Genomic DNA, 20,914 nt, shown 5'->3' with positions numbered 1-20,914 from the left:
CATTGTGTCTTTGTGGATTTAGAGAAAGCATATGACAGGGTGCCTAGAGAGGAGTTGTGGTACTGTATGAGGAAGTCGGGAGTGTCAGAGAAGTTTGTAAGAGTGGTACAAGATATGTACGAGGGTAGTGTGACAGCGGTGAGGTCTGAGGTGGGAGTGACGGATGCGTTTAAGGTGGAGGTGGGATTACATCAAGGATCAGCTCTGAGCCCTTTCTTATTTGCAATGGTGATGGACAGGTTGACAGATGAGATCAGACAGGAGTCCCAGTGGACTATGATGTTTGCAGATGACACTGTGAGCTGTAGTGAGAGTAGGGAACAGGTGGAGGAGACCCTGGAGAGGTGGAGGTATGCTCTAGAGAGAAGAGGAATGAAGGTCAGCAGGACTAAGACAGAATATATGTGTGTGAATGACAGGAAGGATAGAGGAATGGTGAGGATGCAGGGAGTATAGGTGGCGAAGCTGAATGAGTTTAAGTACTTGGGATCAACAGTTCAGAGTAATGGTGAGTATGGAAGAGAGGCGAAGGACAGAGTACAGGCAGGATGGAGTGGGTGGAGAAGAGTGTCAGGAGTAATTTGTGACAAACGAGTATGAGGAAGAGTGAAAGGGAAGGTCTACAAGAGGATAGTGAGACCAGCTATGTTATACGGGTTGGAGACGGTGGCATTGACAAAAAGGCAGGAGTCAGAGCTTGACGTGGCAGAGTTGAAGATGTTAAGATTTGCACTGAGTGTGATGAGGATGGACAGGATTAGGAATAAGTACATTAGAGGGTCAGCCCAGGTTGGAAGGTTTGGAGACAAAGCCAGAGAGGCAAAATTACGTTGGTTTGGACATGTGCTGAGGAGGGATGCAGAGTATATTGGGAAAAAGATGCTAAGGATGAAGCTGCCAGGTAACAGGAAAAGAGGAAGGCCTAAGATAAGGTTTATGGATGTGGTGAGAGAGGATATGCAGGTGGTTGGTGTGACAGAGCAAGATGCAGAGGACAGGAGGAAATGGAAACAGTTGATCTGCTGTGGCGACCCCCAACGGGAGCAGCCAAAAGAAGAAGAAAGACTTGCAGCTGGCTCAAAAGGAGGAAGAGTGAGTTTCTCCAAGACAAAGGTAAGGTCCCAGGCTGGGGTTGGAGCTCTCCTGGGTGGTCTCAAAATTTTGGCCCCTCTGAGGAATGCTTGAGCAGTGGATGAGAGAAGAGGGGAGGTTCTGTGTTATAATGAGCTGCAATGGCTGAGGTGTGGATTTTAATGGAGGAAAAAGACAGGCCCTTGTGAAGCATTTCAGTTAAGTATTGTAAAATCTGAGGCAAATTGGGCACTGCTGTGCTCATGCCTTGAGACTGGTTCCAGGCACAGAATCTTTTCCATTTTTCAGCATAAGATTTTCTAGTACTAGGCCTCCTTGCCTCTAAAATGATATCCATCACAGGTTTGCTGAGGGATGGTAAAGGAGAGATTAAGTAATTAGCCAGGCTGCAAGGTTCAGTGCTGGAAGCTGATGGTGCAGAATGTGGTTCTCCTGCTGACACAGCAGGGAAGGAGTCTGAGGCAGGTGCCATGGAGATAATCGTGACACATTGCGCAGGAAGGGGTACCAGTGTTGGCACGGCCAGTCTGGAGCAATCAAATAATCCTTGGTTTGTCCTGTTTGATTTTTAGTAGTACTTTGGAGAGCAGAGGCAGAGGGGGGAAGGCATAGACTGATAGGTTTTTCCAGCTTAAGGACAGAGCATCCACTTTCCAGGCTTGTTTGTGGGGAGTCCTTGTGCAAAATTTGATGAATTGGTAGTTCTGGGGAGAGGCAAACAGGTCTATATCAGGGCTCCCCCATTTACTTGTCAACATGTTGAAAATTCTTGGTTCCAGTTTCCACTCGTGTGGGTCCATGAGGTTTCTGCTTAGTCAGTCTGCAGGTGTATTTAATTTGCCTGACAGGAATTGAGCTTGTAGGTGCACTTGGTAGCTCAAGGCTGTGTTCCACAATGCCATGGCTAGTCTGCAAAGGGGGTAAGGATGTGCACCCCCATGCTTATGTACCACATAACAGTGGTGTTGTGTGTCTTTACCATTAGTTGTCCTGGAAGAATGTGGTCCTTGAAGGCTGTCAGAGCATTCTGTACAGCTAACATTTCTTTCTGAATGATATGCAGGTGCATTTGACTTGGGTTCCATTTGCCCTGAATACACTTCCCTGCCAGGTAAGCCCCCCATGCATAGTCTGATGCATCTGTTAGTGTTTGGGCGGCAGGGGTTGGTGTGAAATGTAGTCCCTTGTTTTGGTGGCAGGCCTCTGCCCACCAAAGGAACTCTAGGCATAGGCAAGGTATGATAGGAATCATTGTTTCTAGGTCTTCAGAATGTTAACACCATAGGCTTTTTAGATACAACTGTAGTTTCCTCATATGTAGTCTTGCATATGGAATTAGAAGAATGCAGGAGGCCATGAACCCCAAGGCTTGCAGTATTTGTCTTGCAGATATAGCAGGGCTTTTGTGGCCACTTGTTTGAAGTAGGTTGTCAAATGAATTTGCTTTTCTGGCGAGAGGTAAGCCGTCTGGGAAGTTGTATTCAAGCTTGCTCTCAGGAATATAATTTGTTGACAGGGTACCAGGTGTGATTTATTTTCGTTTATGGTGTACCCCAGACAAGTTGGAACCTTTTTTACAAAGGCCAGATGATTCAAAAGTATGTCCTGGCTTTCTGCCTGAAATAGACAATGGTCCGAGTATGGGTATATCTGAATATTTCTTTGCCTGCAAAATGCAATAACTGGAGCTAGGCACTTTGTGAATACCCTGGGCGCAGTAGATAAGCCAAAGGGCAGTGCAGAGAACTGATACTGCGTATAGCCTGCTTTGAAGCTTAGGCATCTTCTGCAAGATTCCCTGATTGGGATGTGCAGGTATGCTTCTTTTAAATCTAGTGCTGCCAACCAGGCATTGTTGCCTAGCATAGGAAGTAATTGGTGAAGAGTCAGCATATTGAATTTTGGAATCTCCAAAAAGGTGATTAGAGTAGACAGGCCCAGGATAAGACGCCATGAATCGTCTTTTCTGGGTACCAGGAAAAGTCTCTAGTAGAAACCTTGTCCCTTTTCCTCTTCTGGTACCAGCTGAATAGCCCCCATGCTTAAGAGAGAAAGTACTTGTTTTTGGGCCTCTGCCCACTGATTTGGGGCTAGGTCTGGCCACCCACCTGGTGTTGGCAATGTGTGGAAGTGAAATCTGTACCCCTGGGAAACTATATTCAAAACCCATTTGTCCTGGGCAATGAGTTCCCAATTCTTTGCATGAAGAGCAATCTTTCCTCCCAAAGGGGTAGTAAGTTGGTAAGTGCTTGAAAATTTTAAAAGGAAGTCACTGAGACCGTTTACCATAGGGGGGAGTCTTATTATTCCCAGACTTGGAAGTGGAGGCCCTCCACTGCTTAGTTCTGAGAGTCCCCTGGGACTGAAACCTGGGTTTTTTGCTGTGTCTGGGTTTGGCTTGAGAAGACCTGGAAGGGGCTGGAAAGGTCCAATTCTTAGAGGGCCAGTGCCTACTAAATCTAGGAGGCTGAAAGTACAGTTTTGTACCTACCATAAATGTAGATGTCCGAACAGGATAGCATCTGCAGTCATAACAAATGGGTTGTCCTGTCGTCAGGCAGCCCTTCGGTCGGCCGGATTCCAAAGTCTGGGTCTGGCCTCGGCTGGTGTCGCACTTCACCCGACGTCATCTCTGCTGGTCTTGGTATAAAGGCATCAGCCGGCCATTTTCCTCAGTGTTTCTTGCCCCAGATGCCAGTTGCCCTCTTGGAAAACTAAATTTTGGGTAAATGCCAATATTTCCAAAAAAAGTAGGCAAACACAAAAAATAAGCATGTATGTACATATATACAAACAAATACACCATAAGAGATCCCCAGCTAGCTATTAGGAGGGTAAATACCTAGGAATACCACAGAGGGGAAGGAGGGTGGGTAATCCTGACTGCAGATGCTATCCTGTTCGGACATCTACATTTATGGTAGGTACAAAACTGTACTATGTCCTTCAAGGATGCATCTGCAGTCATAACAAATGGGTAGAATACCATAGCCAAACTAGGGGAGGAGGAAGAAGAATTATGGTGTAGTTAGGATCCCTTGCAATACAGCAGTGGCAAACCCTGCTCGGGATCTAGAGTATAGAGGTAAGTTATAATGCTTGGCAAATGTATGCACGGAGGTCCAAGTAGCCGCCTCAATAATGTCCTTGGTTGCCACTCCTCGTAAGAAAGCTGTGGTAGTGGCTGTAGCCCTTGTAGAGTGAGGTCTTATGTTCTGTGGAATTGGTTTTCCATGGTAGGAGTAACAGAATCTGATGCAATTTCCTATCCACTTGGAAATTGTCTGTTTGGAAATTGCTTTTCCTTCCCTTCCTGTTGCATAGGCCACTAGAAGCTGGTCAGTTTTTCTATTGCCCTTGGTTCTGTCCAGGTAGTAGCGCAACTGTCTATGTACATCCAAGGTATGCAGCAGTCTTTCCCCCCTGTTCTGTGGATTGGGAAAGAAGGTAGGTAGGTGGATTGCCTGGTTTAGAGACACTCTGGATACCACGTTAGGCATAAATGTAGGATTAGTTCTCATGGATACTCTATCTGGATGGAAGATTAGGAAGGGTTGTACTGCCATTAAGGCCTGTAGTCCCGAAACCCTTCTTGCTGAAGTAATTGCCAGTAGGAAAGCAGTTTTCCAGGATAGGTGTTGAAGATCTGCTGTTGCTGCTGGTTCGAATGGAGGGAGTGTCAATTTTTCTAGCACAAAGTTCAAGTCCCATGCTGGTAATGGTGGTTTCCTAGGAGGTTTTACATTCTTGATTCCTCTGAGGAACTGCCTGAGTACAGGATGTGAGAAGACAGGGGGATCGAAGCTGTATTCTGCAGAAATAGCCGATGCATGTATCTTGATGGAGGAATAGGACAGGCCTGTATGGAGAAGCTCTGCCAAATACTCCAGGATGTTGGCAATATCTATCTTTGACACATCTTTTCCTCTTTCAGTGCTCCAAATGACAAACCTTTTCCATTTCCCTGCATAGTTCCTTCTTGTAGAAGGTCTGCGGGCCTCCAGGATAATGTCTTTAACCCTTTGGGATAAATCTGGGTTAGTTGCTGTTATGTAATGTTCCAGGCAGTTAGTTGCAGAGTTTTTAGATTTGGATGCATGATGTTGTAGTCGTTCTGAGTTAACATCAAAGGCATCAGGGGTAGTGTCCACGTTCTCCCCCGTGACATGCTCCTCAGCAATGGATACCAGTGTTGTCTTGGCCAATTTGGAGCTATCAGAATTATTCTTGGATGCTCCTCTTTGATTTTCAGTAGTATCTTGTGCATCAAAGGAAGAGGTGGGAATGCATATGCTGTCAGGCCTTTCCAACTGAAGGATAGAGAGTCCACCTTCCATGCAAGTGGGTGGTATGTCCTTGTGCAGAATTTCTTGAGCTGGTGATTGAGTGGGGATGCGAATAGGTCTATTTGTGGCATTCCCCATTTCTGTGTGATGGCCTTGAAGATGTCGGGTGTAGCATCCATTCGTGAGCATCCGAGGTAGTTCTGCTTAACATGTCTGCTAGGATGTTTTCTTTTCCGGTACAAATATTGCCTGTAACTGAATGTTGTAGCTCAGAGCCATATTCCATAGGTCCAGAGTCATTCGGCATAGGGGGTATGAATGAGTGCCTCCCTGTTTGTTGATGTACCACATGACTGTGGTGTTGTCTGTCCTTATCATCAAATGGCCTTCTTTGAGGAATGGTCTGAAATTCTGGATTGCTAGTTTTACTGCCAGCATTTCTTTTTGATTTATGTGCAGGTGCAGTTGATCTGGGGTCCATAATCCTTGTATGCATGTGTCCAGCATGTGGGCCCCCCCAACCTAGGTCTGAGGCGTCCGTGGTGATGGTTTGGCTTGCTTGAAAGTTGTGGAAGGGCAAGCCTGGGTTTGACTGGCATGCTTGAGCCCACCATAGGAACTCTTGTTTCAGGCATGGGATTAGTGGTATTTCGGTTTCTAAGCTGTGCCTGTGTTGAGACCATAAATTATTTAGGTACCACTGTAGTTTTCTCATATGCAATCTGGCATGGGGGACCAGGATTATGCATGATGCCATGAAGCCCAAGGCCTGCAGTACTTTCCTTGCTGTTAGTTTGTTCTGCTTTGTTAATGCCAAGAAGTAATGAGGGAGTTGTTCTTGTTTTTCTGCAGTTAGGAATGCCATTTGTTTTACTGCGTCCAATTCTGCACCCAAGAATGTTTTTGTTTGGGATGGTATTAGTCTTGACTTTTTTAAATTGACTGTGTATCCCAGGGCTTGTAATAAGCAAATGACTCTTTGTAAGTCTTTTGTCAGTTTGCTTTTGTTGTCCGCTTGTATCAGGCAGTTGTCCAGGTATGGATAAATTTGGATTCCCTGTAGCCTGCAATGAGCGATTACTGATGCCAAGCATTTTGTGAATACTCTGGGCGCAGTAGATAAGCCAAAGGGCAATGCTGAGAATTGATAATGCTCTGATCCTGCAAGAAATCTGAGGTATCTTCTGCAATTTGGTCGTATGGGGACGTGCAGGTATGCCTCCTTGAGATCTAGAGTTACCAGCCAACACTCCTTGCCCAGCATGGGAAGAAGTTGCTGTAGGGTCAGAATTTTGAATTTTGGGACAATGATGAATGTGTTTAAGGTGGACAGGTCGAGAATAGGTCTCCAACTTTTCTCTTTTCTTGGTACTAGGAAGAGTCTGGAGTAGAATCCTTTGCCCTGTTCTGTTGGTGGTACTCTTTCCACAGCTCTCATCTTTGTTAATTGAGCTATCTGTTTTAGAGCTTCTGTTTTCTGATTTGGAGGTAGGTTTGGCATTCCTCTTTTTACTGGTAAGGTGTGGAAGTGAAACCCGTAGCCTTGGTCAATGGTCTGTAAAATCCACTTGTCTTTTGTGATATAGTGCCAATTTTTTGAAAATAAGGCTAACTTTCCGCCTAAGGGTGCTGCTATTTGTTCCCTGGTAGGCGGTGTCAGAGCCAAGTCACTGTGATTGTCCTGTTGCAGTGGTTGTGTCTGTGCCTCGCTGGTTATTGCCTTGCCACTGGCGTCCTCTGTAGGCACCTCCTCTGGATTGATTTCTGCCTCTGGAACGTCTATTCCTGCCTCTCTGAGATTTAGAGGAGTCTGGAAAGGACCAATTTTGGAAGGCCAGTTCCTGCTAAACCTTGGGGCTGAACCTGTAAGAAATCTTTAACTGTTTGTACAGATTTTGCCTTCTCTTCCATTTTCTTCATTACTTGCTGAGCAGGAGAACCAAATAGACTGGCCTTATCCATAGGAGCATCTAACAGCTTTGCTTTAACATGATCCGGCAAGACCTGTTCTTTCAACCATGCATGCCTTCTTATAACTGTGCCAGTCATGGCTGATCTAAATGAAGCCTCCAGTGCATCATAGCCACATTTTAAAGAATGGTTACTAACCTGCTGAATGTTATTCACCATTTCTAAAACATATTTCTTATCTAAGGAGTCATCAGAGGACAGTTTCTTAGTTAACTGATCAAGCATAAACTCTTGGTATTGGATCATATGAAACTGACAGTTCAAAGCTCTAGCTGAAAGAGTAGCAGAGGTGTAAACTTTTTACCCCATCTCTCTAAGGACCTGGATTCCCTTTCAGAAGGGAGGGTTTTTGCTGAGGTCGAAGCTACTGCCTTAGGCCCCTGGGAGATAGTCTCAGGATCTGCAAGTGGGGCCTTGTATAGGTGGTGATGAGTGTCCGGTACCCTGTAAAACCTATCTGGTTTGGCGGGGGCTGGAGGTAAAGTATCAGGAGCAGTGCAAACATCATTAAATGCATCATCCACAACAGGCAGAACTGGAGGTATAGCTAAGGGCCTATGTTGCGGTAAGTGTAGAAAGGTCCTAAGCCTTTTTCTTGAATCTGAGAAATCTTGTCCCTGCCACTGGAATTGCTCTCTCATGGCATGTAAGGTTTCCCCAAAGGAAAATTCCTCTGGTGGAGAGGCAGATGGAATAGATTCTTCAGCATCGGAATCTTCATAAGTAGAAAAAGGAGCCTCTGGATGGTCTGTAATGTCTGAATCATCAGAAGAATCATCTGAGGACACTGGCTCTGGGGGCTCTGCTCTAGGTCTCTTTTCTGGAGGCTGAGAGGCCCTGTCTGGGTGAGATTGGGATCCCCTTATCAAAGAGATGAGATCCTCTGCCAGAGTAAGCATTTGAGAACTGGAACTGGGCCTGTGTGAGGGGGGATTAACAGGCACTGATTTAGCAGTTTTGGCTGCTTTAGCCCTGGCAAAGGCCTTAATAGACATGGCTGCAGGAGGCCTAGCAGCACCACGTGCTGGGGTAGAGACATCCAAAGGGATGGTGTCTGATAATTCTATAGGAACCACATTAGTAGGCAAAACTTCAGAGGCCGATTCAACTAGGGTAGCAGGAGCCTCGGTAGTAGTCATGGATTCGGCTGAAGATTGACCCGTTTGCTCGGTTTCGGCCGAAACCGAGACACTCGCGGTTTGCTTAACCGTGGTTTCGGCCGAAACCGCGGACCGCGAGTGTCGGTCTTTTTCTTTGCATTTTTTAACAATTTGAGAAGTCGGAGGATCCGACGGCATAATGTATGCAAAATCTGAGCCGAAAAACTGTTCAGCAAACTCCGACCGACGCCTAAGCGTTCGTCGGTTGAAGGAAGCACAGGCTAAACAGGCTGCTACGTCGTGGTCTGGGCCTAAACAAGGTAAGCAGTAAGAGTGGAAATCCTTATGAGGTATTTGTTTCCCACAAGTTAAACAGTTATTTACTTTTTCTGACATCGGCTGAGGCAAGAAAGAGTCCCCAACGGGGTACTTAGCTTTTTAGAAGTCTTCGAAGTAGTATTCGGTAGTAGTTATCTCTGGATCTGACCGACCGGCACTTGCGAACAGCTTCTGCTTCGGGCGCCACGCGGCAAGAAAGACTGAGGAAAATGGCGTCGGCTGATGCCTTTATACCCGAAGACCAGCAGAGATGACGTCGGGTGAAGTGTGACACCAGCCGAGGCCAGACCCAGACTTTGGAATCCGGCCGACCGAAGGGCTGCCTGACGACAGGACAACCCATTTGTTATGACTGCAGATGCATCCTTGAAGGACATCTTGTAAAAAATCTTTACCAGTTTGCATAGATTTAGCTTTATCTTCCATCTTTTTAAGAACTTCCTCAGCCTTGTTGCCAACCAGGCGGTCCTGATTTAAAGGAGCATCCAACAATTTAGCTTTAACATGATCAGGCAAAGATTGCTCCTTAAACCAAGCATGCCTTCTGATTACAGACCCTCTAACAGCAGCCCTGCAAGAGGCCTCTAATGAATCAAAACCACATTGCAAAGTATGTTTTCCAACTTGTTTGGCAGAATGCATTAAATCCTGTAATTCTTTATTTTCCACACAGTCAGGAATCAACATCATTTTCTGTTTAAGTAGTCCAATAACATGTTGCTCATATTTTAACATATGAAACTGGCAGTTTAAAGCCCTAATGGCCAAGGCTGCAGAAGTGTAAACCTTTTTACCCCATCTATCCAGCGCCCTGAAGTCTCTATCAGAAGGGGTAGGATTTTTAGTAGTAGAAGCCTTAATGCCCTTGGGCCCCTGTGAAATAGTCTCTGGATCTGCAATAGGATTTTTGAAAAGGAACTTGTGGGACTCGGGGACCCTGTAGTATCTGTCAGGTTTTCTGGGAGCAGGAGGCAGGGAATCAGGGACCAAACTAGATTCCGAGAAAGCATCATCAACAATGTCTAGTACAGGAGGAATAGCTAAAGGCCTATGGTGAGGTAGGAGAAGGAAATCCCTAAGCCTCTTTTTTGAATCAGAAAAATCCTGGCTTTCCCAGTGGAAATGCTCCCTTAAGAGTATGTAATATTTCCCCAAAAGAAAAATCCTCAGGAGTGGAAACAGAGGGAATAGAGTCCTCTGCATCAAAATCCTCATACGTAGGTAAGGGCAAATCCAGATCATCACAACAGTCAGAAAAAACAGAATCCTGATCAGAAGATTCATAATCAACTTCAGTCCTAGGCTCTTAGGAAGGGGGGGGGGGGGTGGCTACCTCTGATTAGACTTATTAGATCTTCAGCCATTCTTATCATTTGTTTTTTAGGCCTAGAGGCCTGAGCATGCGGCCTAGGCGTCATTTTTTTTAGACATGGATTGAGATTTAGGGCCAAGTAAAGAAGGAGGCGTTGGTTTAATATGCAAGTCCGTAGGCCTGAATACACCCTCAGAAGCCGGTGCCTGAACAGCGGCTCCAGACCCATCTAAGGTAGAGACATCCGCGGGTTCAGTTTAAGCAACTCACGGCATACTGGACTCTGAATGGGTCTCAGTAGAGGCCTGCGAATCAGAAGTAGCAGGTATCAGGGGCTGTGAAAGCGCCTCACTGAGTACCGGCGAACTGGCAACTGGCTTAGGAGAAGCGTCGTCGGCAGTTTTAGACCTCGGCGGCCTGTCTCGGTCTTTATCTTTGCGTTTTTTTGGAATCCCGGTAGTCGGATGGCTAACCGATGACATTTCTGGATAATTTAACCGAAAGCCTAAATATTTAGAGGTGAAAATATATCGATGACGGTTAGTGTGCTGATTAAATAAAGCACAAAACCAACAGCAAGGTACATCATGGTCAGGGCCTAGGCAAGGAATACAGTACGAATGAAAATTTTTATGAGGTATTTGCTTTCCACAAGTAATGGAATTATTAACTTTTACTGACATCGGTGAGAAGCAAGAAAAAGTTTCCCCAATGGGGTACTTCGCTTTAGTTGAAGACTTCGGTTCTGAAACTCGAAAACGAAAATTTCAGGAGTCGGCCAACTGGCACTTTCGAACTGCTTCTGCTTCGGGCACCGCACGGCAAGAAAGACTGATGCAATGGCGTCGGCTGCATGTTCTATACCCCTGACTATCTGACATCATGGAAGAAGGGACAGCAACCGACGCAGGACCCAAGACTTAGTTAATCAGGCCGACTGAGGGCTACCTGCAAGCAGATAACCCAAATGTAATGACTGCAACAGTGAAACACGAAGAACATCATCTGTTTAATATGTCTCTTGTTCTCAATTTGTACTTTAACAATGTGTTTTTAGCTTTGTTACAATGCAATTTTTTTTACTGTTGTAGTGAGGTAATGTTCTTTCTTTCTTCTTTTTATATCTATTAAGATATTCAAAAATGAAGAAAAGATAAAGACACGAAAAAATGGGTGTTTATATGGCACAATTCACATAAATATCCTCACAATACCATTTCAGACATCATGCTTACACAGAATAGCTAATCTTTAAAATAGAAAAGAATGTGCAAAATGCAAAATCCCACAGTAAGTTTCCTCTGCCAAAGCCTACAGAATCAATTTTCCAGACTGAATAAAACAAATGTCAGTGCTGAACTAAAATCAAGACTGCAATTCAGTCACATGAAATCATGCTGAAATATACTTAAAGCTATCTCAGAAACCAATGTGCACACTTCAACAAGGTGTATGCTAACACTCTCAGTTTAAAAGTTTTAGGATATGATTGGCACAAAAGGGAATTGGAGCTCAGTGCAGTAATATTGCACTTTTTTACTTTCCAAAGCAAGTTATTACATGTAGTCAACATGGCTGCCAAACACATTGCAAAAATGGACTTCACTGAAAATATGAAATAAGTGAGAATCTTTGTAAGGTGATGGGGGTGGGGGTAAGATGACTACTTACCAGAAACAGCCATGGTATCACTGATCCAAGCAATTGAGAAGATCCAGTCTTTGTGCCCATTCTACAAGGAGAAACAGAACACAAGTATTATTTTTACACACATTTCATCCTGTGCTGTTATCAGCTTTCCACCCTGACCTTACTGCTGAGCCTGCTATTGATGTGGTAAGCATCCTATGGCAGAGATGGCTGGGGTTGCCCTAACTTCTGCATTAATGCCCATTAAGTTCCTCTGGAGGACATGCAATGAGTGCAAAATGGAGCTCTCACTCACTTCTGTGAGACATGTAAGCTTCCAAAGACTGAGTGCACATTTCTCTGGTTTCCACCAAAGAAGTGGTATACTCTGTTTCCCCAGACATGGGTAACACCTTCACAAAAAAAATGACTGGGTAAAGTCCCTTCACCTTTCTCCTTTCCTTATCATCTATAACAGGTGCACAAGCCCTACGTCATTTCAGGATGACTGGGTCATAATCAGGTCTTTATCCATCTATGACAACAGAATTGGCATTATTTTACATGTATTTCTGAAATTTTTAATGCAAGTTAACAGGCATTACTAGAAGGCTTAGCAGTGTAAACACCACATACCAAACTACAAAAAGGAAATGAGTGCAGCAGTCATTCAGTACATGATGCATTACAACAAAGAATGTTTGTGCAAAATCTTACCATAACCACAGATGTCCTTTTCTTCCATGTTGCAGTATTCATAACCTTTGGAATTCCCCACTTAGGCAACCCGAATGTTCGGCCAGTATACAAAAGACGTTTTCTACTGCATGGTACGTGCGACCTTGCACATAGCAAGGCAGGCAGCATAGGCCATAAATGTGACATTGGCGCATACCCTTCCTCAGAAAGTACAGTTGTGTACACTTACCATAAATGTAGATGTTCGAGTGCATTCAATGTTGCAGTCATCACACTTGGGTTATCCTTCCAGGGGTAGCCCTCAGTCGGCCCGAACCAGAGGCTTAGTATTTCTGCGTCAATTGCTGTCGCTCCAGGACTGACACTAGGATGTCAGTGGTATAAAATCAGGCAGCAGATGCTATTACATCAGTTTTTCTTGCCCCAACTGTCAGAAGCCCCCAAACAGGGAGCTAGGTTATGGTGGAAGAACACCACCAGTAGAAAGTAAATACCAAAAATTCCCTGTAAGGAGAGCGGAAGAGAGAGAGAGAGAGAGAGAGAGAGAGAGAGAGAGAGAGAGAGAGAGAGAGAGAGAGAGAGACCAGGGGGATGGAAGGTGATAAAAGTACAGCTGTGTACACTTACCATAAATGTAGATGTTTTAGAGTGAATTCACTGTTGCAGTCATTACATTTGGGTTATCTGCTTGCAGGTAGCCCTCAGTCAGCCTGATTAACAAAGTCTTGGGTCCTGCGTCAGTTGCTGTCACTTCTTCCTTGACGTCAGGGGTACAAAACATGCAGCCGACGTCATTACATCAGTTTTTCTTGCCCCAGATGTCAGGTGCCCCCCTAATGGGAAGCAATTAAATCTATAAATATACAAGGTTATACCTCAAACAAAAAAGCAAATACACCAAAAAGCTTTTATGCACTGAAAAGGAGAGAAGAGGTATAGCCAAATTAAGTCAGGGGGCTGGAGGGAGGGTAAAGTACAGCTATGTACACTTAACATAAATATAGATGTTCGAGTGTATTCACTGTTGCAGTCATTACATTTGGGTTATCCTGCTGGCAGGTTGCCCTCAGTTGGCCTGAATTCCAAAGTCTTGGGTCCTGCATCAGTTGCGGCTGTCGCCTCTTCCCTGACGTCAGGTCGTCAGGGGTATTAAAAGATGCAGCCTACGCCATTTTATTCAGTTTTTCTTGCCCCAGATGTCAGGTGCCCCCAAAAGGGTAGGCTACATTTATGTAAATAAAACATACATACACCATAAATAAGCTTTACCTTCATCTATAAGTAAATACACCACCTAGGTTGTATAGATTAGAGAAGTAAAGATAAGTTCCAGCAAAATTAAGTGGGATGGTGGGTGGGTAACCTGGACTGCAACAGTGAATACACTTGAACATCTACATTTATGGTAAGTGTACACAACTGTACTATGTTCTTCGTGTTTCACTGTTGCAGTCATTACATTTGGGTGGAGTCCCAAAGCTATGGTTGGGTGGCTGGAGCTAGACAGCATTAGGAGCGGCTATGAGGCCCTGCAGAACTGCAGTGGCAAAGCCTGCCTTGGATTTAGAGTAAAGAGGCAGATTGTAATGTTTTGTAAAGGTATGCACTGAACTCCAAGTAGCCTCTAAAATGTCTTTGGTTGGTACTCCCCTGAGAAAGGCTGCAGATCTGGTTGAATGTGGCCTAATGTCCTTAGGCACTGGTTTGCCATGCTGTGAGTAGCAGAAATGAATGCAGTGACCTATCCACTTTGAAATAGTCTGCTTGGTGATAGCCTTTCCTTGTGATGCTGCGGCATATACCACTAGTAATTGTTCTGTCTTTCTGAAAACTTTAGTTTTGTCCAAGTAAAATCTAAGTTGTCTGTGTACGTCCAAAGAATGCAGAATTTTCTCCCCTTTGTTCTGTGGATATGGATAAAAAGTTGGCAAATGAATTGTTTGGTTAAGGGCTAAACTGGATACCACCTTAGGCATAAAAGTAAGGTATGTTCTCAGACAGACCCTGTCTGGATAAGCCTGTAGCTCTGAAACACGTCTTGCAGAAGTTATTGCTAGGAGCAGAGCTGTTTTCCAAGATAAAAACTTTATATCCGCAGTTGTAGCTGGCTCAAAAGGGGGTAAGGTGAGTTTTTCCAAGACATAATTGAGGTTCCATGCAGGTATTGGCGTTCTCCTTGGAGGCCTTAAGTTTTTGACTCCTCTGAGGTACTGCTTTAATAAAGGATAAGAAAAGAGTGGTGGCTTTGTATTGTAATGAGCCGAAATGGCAGAGGCATGGATTTTAATTGATGAAAAAGATAGGCCTTTGTCCAGCATCTTAGTTAAGCATTGCAAAATCTGAGGAACATTTGGGACAGCTGTATCCATTCCTTGAGCTTGGTTCCAAGTGCAAAATCTCTTCCATTTCCCAGCATAGGATTTTCTAGTACTAGGCCTTCTGGCTTCTAAAATGACATCCATCACAGCTTTACAGAGAGGTGTGGTTTTGTATGGCTACATTATCTGCCATGCTGCCAGGTTTAGGGTCCTGCATTGGCTGTGCAGAATCTATGAGGTATTTGAGGTAAGGTCCAGGCTGGGTATTGGGACAAGTTCCTTAAGATTGGATACCAGTACTGGCGTGGCCAGTCTAGGGCAATCAGAATCATTTTTGGTTTCTCCTGCCTGACCTTTAGGAGTACCTTGGGGAGGAGAGGCAGAGGGGTAAAGGCATATACTGATAGGTTTGTCCAGTTGAAAGATAAAGCGTCCACTTTCCAAGCGTGTCTGTGATAAGTCCTTGTGCAGAATCTTTTTAGTTGATTGTTTTGAGGGGAGGCAAATAGATCTATGTCCGGGCGTCCCCATTTCTTTGTAATCATGCTGAAGACTTGTGGATCCAGGTGCCACTCGTGGGGATCCATGAGGTTTCTGCTTAGTTCGTCTGCCAGAGTATTTTCCTTTCCTGGCAGGAATTGTGCCTGCATATGAACTTGGTAAGTCAATGCTGTGGTCCCATAAAGCCATGGCTAGTCTGCACAGGGGATAATAATGAGTGCCCCCCTGCTTGTTTATGTACCACATGACCGTGGTGTTGTCTGTCTTTATCAGTAGTTGTCAAGGATGAAGTAGGTCCTTGAAGGCTGTCAGGGCATTTTGAACAGCTAGCATCCCTGATTGATATGTAGATGCTTTTGGTTTGTGGACCATGTGCCCTGAATGCCTCTTCCTGCCATGTGTGCCCCCCCCCCCCAGAAATAATCTGATGCATCCGTCGTTAGGCTCTGACTGGCTGGGGGTAGAGAGAATGGCTGTCCCTTGTTTTAGTGAGAAGCCTTTGCCCACCATTGAAACTCCTGTTGCAGGCAGGGAATTACAGTAATCATTGTTTCCAGACTGTGGCAGTGTTGTGTCCAGACACTTTTTAGGTACCACTGAACTTTCCTCATATGCAGTCTTGCATATGGAATTAGTAAGATGCAGGATGCCAAGAAGCCCAAAGCCTGCAGAATTTTTCTTGCAGATAACTGGGCCTTTGTTGCTATTTCCTTGAAATAAGTATTCAGTTGCCTTTGTTTGTCTGGAGTGAGATAAGCCATCTGGGCAGTTGTATTTAAGCTTGCACCCAGGAATATTATCTCTTGAGAGGGTACTAGTTTTGATTTCTTTTTGTTGACTGTGTACCCTAGGCATGTTAAAAGTCTTATCACAAACGTCAGATGCTGTAATAGAATGTCCTTGTTCTCTGTTTGTATGAGGCAGTCATCCAAGTAGGGATGTATTTATATTCCTCTTTGTCTGCAGTAAGCAATTACTGGTGCCAGGCACTTTGTGAAGACCCTGGGTGCAGTAGATAAGCCAAAGTGCAGCGCAGAGAATTGGTAATGCTTTGAGCCAGCCTTGAATATGAGGTATCTTCTGCATGATTGTCTGATTGCGACATGCAGGTATGCCTCTTTTAGGTCTAAAGTCAAGAGCCAAGCCTTGTTGCCCAGCACGGGCAGAAGCTGTTGTAAGGTCAACATTTTGAATTTCGGTATATCCAGGAAAGTGTTTAGAATGGATAGGTCCAGTATTGGTCTCCATGCTTTGTCCTTTCTGGGTACCAAGAACAGTCTTGAGTAAAATCCTTGTCCCTGCTCTTGCTGTGGCACTTGCTGAATAGCCCTCATGTCCATGAGAGTTGCAACTTGTTTTTGAGCCTCTGCCCATTGATTTTTTGGCAGGTCTGGCCAACCGTTTGCCCTTGGCAGGGTATGGAAATAAAACTTGTAGCATTGTGACACTATGTCTAGAACCCATTTGTCCTGGGTCATAATGTGCCAATTTTGAGAAAAAAGTGCTAGTTTTCCCCCTAAGGGTGCTGCCAGAAGATAAGTGCTTGGTGCAGCCATGGGGAAATCATTGGGACTGTTTCCTGTATGATTGTGCGTTGTCTTCTCCACCTTTGGAGGTAGAAGCACACCACTGTTTATGCCTGTAGGATCCTTGCGGCTGTGATCTGCCTCTAGGGCGTCTGGATCTGCCCCTTTGAGGTCTGTCTGAGACTGGTAAGGACCAATTCTTTGTAGGCCAGTGTCTGCTAAATCTAGGTGGCTGCACCTGTAAAAAATCCTTGACCGTTTGCACAGATTTAGCTTTTTCCTCCATTTTCTTTAACACCTCTTCTGCCTTAACACCAAACAAGGTATCATGCTGTAAAGGAGGATCTAATAATTTTGCTTTAACATGATCAGGCAGAGTTTGTTCCTTTAACCAAGCATGCCTCCTAATGACAGAACCCGTAACAGCGGCCCTGCAGGAGGCCTCCAGGGAATCAAAACCACATTGCAAAGTATGCTTTCCAACTTGTTCAGCTGCATGCAATAAATCCTGCATTTCTTTGTTTTCTGCACAATCAGAATTTGCCATAATTTTCTGTTTAAGCAGGGTCATGACATACTGCTGATATCTGAGCATATGAAACTGGCAATTTAAGGCCCTTATAGCCAAAGTAGCAGATGTGTAAATCTTTTTTTCCCCATCTATCCAGTGCCCTAGAATCCCTGTCAGAGGGGGGTAAGGTTTTTTGCAGTAGAAGCCTTGACCCCATTGGGACCCTGAGAAATAGTTTCTGGGTCTGCAGTAGGGTTTTGAAAAGGAATGTATGAGAGTCAGGAACCCTGTAGTATCTATCCGGCTTAACAGGAGCTGGAGGTAAAGAGTCAGGTGTCAGACTAGACTCCGAGAACACATCATCTACAATGTCCAATACAGGTGGAATAGCTAGAGGCCTATGTTGAGGTAGTAAAAGGAAGTCCCTGAGCCTTTTCTTAGATTCTGAAAAATCTTGGCTCTCCCAGTGGAAGTGCTCCCTCATGGTATGCAAGGTTTCCCCAAAAGAGTAGTCCTCAGGAGGAGAAGCTGAAGGAATTGATTCTTCAGCATCAGAATCTTCATAGGGGGGAAGAGAATATTCCTGATCAGAAGAGGAATCAGAAGAAATGGAAACCTGATCTGAAGATTCATAGTCTGTCTCTTGCCTAGGCCTCTTATCAGGAGGGGGATGGGAACCCCTGATCAAGGTAATTAAGTCTTCGGCCATTTTGAACATCTGTTTTTTAGGCATGGAGGCTATTCCTTGTGGCTGGTGAACTTGTTTCTTTGCCTTTAAAGGTGTTTTAGTCTTTGAAGTCGATTTTATATATAATTGTTTAGGTCTGAATACACCCTCAGAGGCCGATGTCTGCTCAGCGGCTTTGGACCCAACTGAGGGAATAATCTAGTCAGTATCGGCCTGCAACTCTAAAGTAGCAGGCGTCAGGGGCTGCGAAAGTGCCTCACTGAGAACCGGCGACTAGCTTAGGAGAAGCTTCATCGGTTTTGGATCTCGGTTGCCTGTCTTTTTCTTTGTGTTTTGTGTGAACTCCGGTAGTCGGATGGCTATCCAATGACATTGTATAATTAAATCTTTGCCCAAAATAGCTTAAAGCAAAATTGTACCGACAGTTAATAGTGCGTTGGTTAAATCTAGCACAAAACCGACAACTAGAAACGTCGTGGTCAGGGCCTAGGCAAGGAATACAGTAAAAATTAAAGCCCTTATGAGGTATTTGCTTCCCACAAGAAATACAATGATTAACTTTTTCTGACATCGGTCTGGAGCAAGAAAAAAGTTTCCCCAATGGGGTACTTAGCTTTTAATGAAGACTTCGGCTCTGAAATTCGAACATGAAAATCTCAGGAGTCGGAAGACTGGCACTTGTGAACTGCTTCTGCTTCGGGCACCGCGCGGCAAGAAAGACTGAATAAAATGGTGTCGGCTGCATCTTTTATACCCCTGACGACCTGATGTCAGGGAAGAGGCGACAGCAACCGACGCAGGACCCAAGACTTTGGAATTCAGGCCGACTGAGGGCAACCTGCCAGCAGGATAACCCAAATGTAATGACTGCAACAGTAAAACATGAAGAACATCCAGGACTGCAACAGTGAATACACTCGAACATCTACATTTATGGTAAGTGTACACAACTGTACTACGTTCTTCATGTATCACTGTTGCAGTCATGACATTTGGGTAGATTCCCAAAGCTAAGGATGGGAGGAGGAATATAGATCGCATTAGGATCAGCTATAAGGTTCATAGGTTCAAAGGCCCTGCAAAACTGCAGTGGCAAAGCCAGCTCTGGATTTAGAGAAAATTGGAAAAGGGTAATGCTTGGTGAAAGTATGTACAGAACTCCAGGTAGCAGCTTCTAGGATGTCCCTGGTAGGCACGCCTCAGAGAAAGGCTGCAGAGGTAGATGCAGCCCTGGCTGAGTGGGATCTGATCCCCTGTGGGATAGGTTTTCCATGGTGCTTACAGCAGAAGTGAATGCAATGGCCTATCCATTTGGAGATAGTTCGCTTTGAAACAGCTTTCCCCTCTGTCCCTGCAGCAAATGCCACCAGCAGTTGTTCAGACTTTGAGGTTTAGACCTGTCCAAGTAGAATCTAAGTTGTCTGTGCACATCTAAGGAGTGCAGTATCTGTTTCCCTTTGTTCTGTGGACTAGGAAAGAAGGTAGGCACATGAATAGATCAATTAAAGGCCACACTGGATACCACCTTTGGTATGAAAGTGGGATTGGTCCTGAGGGACACCCTGTCCACATGAAAGAAGATTAAAGGCTCCACTGCCATAAGGGCATGTAATTCAGATATCCTTCTTGCTGAAGTGATGGCTAAAAGGGAAGCTGTTTACCAAGAAAGGAATTTTAAATCTGCAGTAGCAGCTGGCTCAAAAGGAGGAAGGATGAGTTTCTCCAATAACAAGTTAAGGTCCCAGGCTGGAGTTGGAGCTCTCCTGGGTAGTCTTAAATTTCTGGCCCCTCTGAGGAACTGCTTGGGCAGTGGAACAGAGAAGAGGGGAGGTTCTGTGTTATAATGAGCTGAAATGGCTGAGGTGTGAATTTTTGAGGAAAAAAGACAAGCCCTTGTGAAGCATCGCAGTTAAGTATTGTAAAATCTGAGGTAAATTGGGCACTGCTTTGCTCATCCCTTGAGATTGGTTCTAGGCACAGAATCTTTTCCATTTTTCAGCATAAGATTTTCGAGTACTAAACCTCCTTGCCTCTAAAATGACATCCATCACTGGTTTAATGAGGGATGGTAAAGGAGAGCTTAGGTAATTAGCCAGGCTGCTAGGTTCCGTGTTTGAAGCTGAGGGTGCAGAACCTGGTTCTCCTGCTGAGACAGCAGGATAGGAGTCTGAGGCAGGTGTCATGGGGCCAACAGTGATACACTGAGCAGGAGGGGGTACCAGTGTTGGCATGGCCAGGCTGGTGCAATTAAAATCACCCTTGGTTTGTCTTATTTGATCTTTAGTAGTACTTTGGGGAGCAGAAGCAGAGGAGGAAAGGCATAAACTGATTTTTCCAGCTGAAGGACAGAGCATCCACCTTCCAAGCTTGTCTGTGGGGAGTCCTTGCACAAATTTTTCCAATTGATAGCTCTGGTGGGAAGCAAACAGGTCTATATCTGGTCTCCCCCATTTGCTTGTCAAGATGTTGAAAATCCTTGGTTCCAGTTTCCACTCATGTGGGTCCATGAGGGTTTTGCTTAGTCCATCTGCCAGTGTATTCAGTTTTCCTGACAGGAATTGAGCTTGTAGATGTACTTGGGTAGCTCAAGGCTGTGTTCCACAATACCATGGCAAGTCTGCAGAGGGGGTAAAAATGTGTACCCCCCTGCTTGTTTATGTAGTACATAACAGTGGTGTTGTCCGTCTTTACCATTAATTGTCCTGGAAGAATGTGGTCCTTGAAGACTGTCAGAGCATTTCATACAGCTAACATTTCTTTATGATTGATGTGAAGGTGCATTTGAATTGGGTTCCATTTGCCCTGAATGCACTTCCCTACCAGGTGCGCCCCCCCCCCCCCCATGCATAGTCTGATGCGTCTGTTAAGGTTTGGGCGGCAGGGGGTAGTGGGTATGGTAGCCATTGTTTTGGTGGCAGGCCTTTGCCCACCAAAGGAAAGCT

The 20,914-nt window shown here is 44.9% G+C and overlaps 1 protein-coding gene across 1 annotated transcript in view; it reads right to left on the bottom strand.

The window, feature by feature from the left end:
- Positions 1–20,914, bottom strand: part of DCAF12 (DDB1 and CUL4 associated factor 12) — a 1,353,454-nt gene that overhangs the window by 689,367 nt on the left and 643,173 nt on the right. The window contains exon 4 of the mRNA XM_044078016.1: positions 11,772–11,832. Within this exon, the coding sequence (XP_043933951.1) occupies positions 11,772–11,832 (61 nt within the window). The remainder of the gene's footprint in view (positions 1–11,771; positions 11,833–20,914) is intronic.

The sequence above is a fragment of the Protopterus annectens genome, chromosome 1.part1 (assembly GCF_019279795.1).
Source record: "Protopterus annectens isolate FY-2018-M chromosome 1.part1, PAN1.0, whole genome shotgun sequence".
Taxonomy (NCBI): Eukaryota; Metazoa; Chordata; order Ceratodontiformes; family Protopteridae; genus Protopterus; species Protopterus annectens.
The sequence above is the reverse complement of the archived record's forward strand: the minus strand, read 5'-3'. Positions and strand labels throughout refer to the sequence as shown.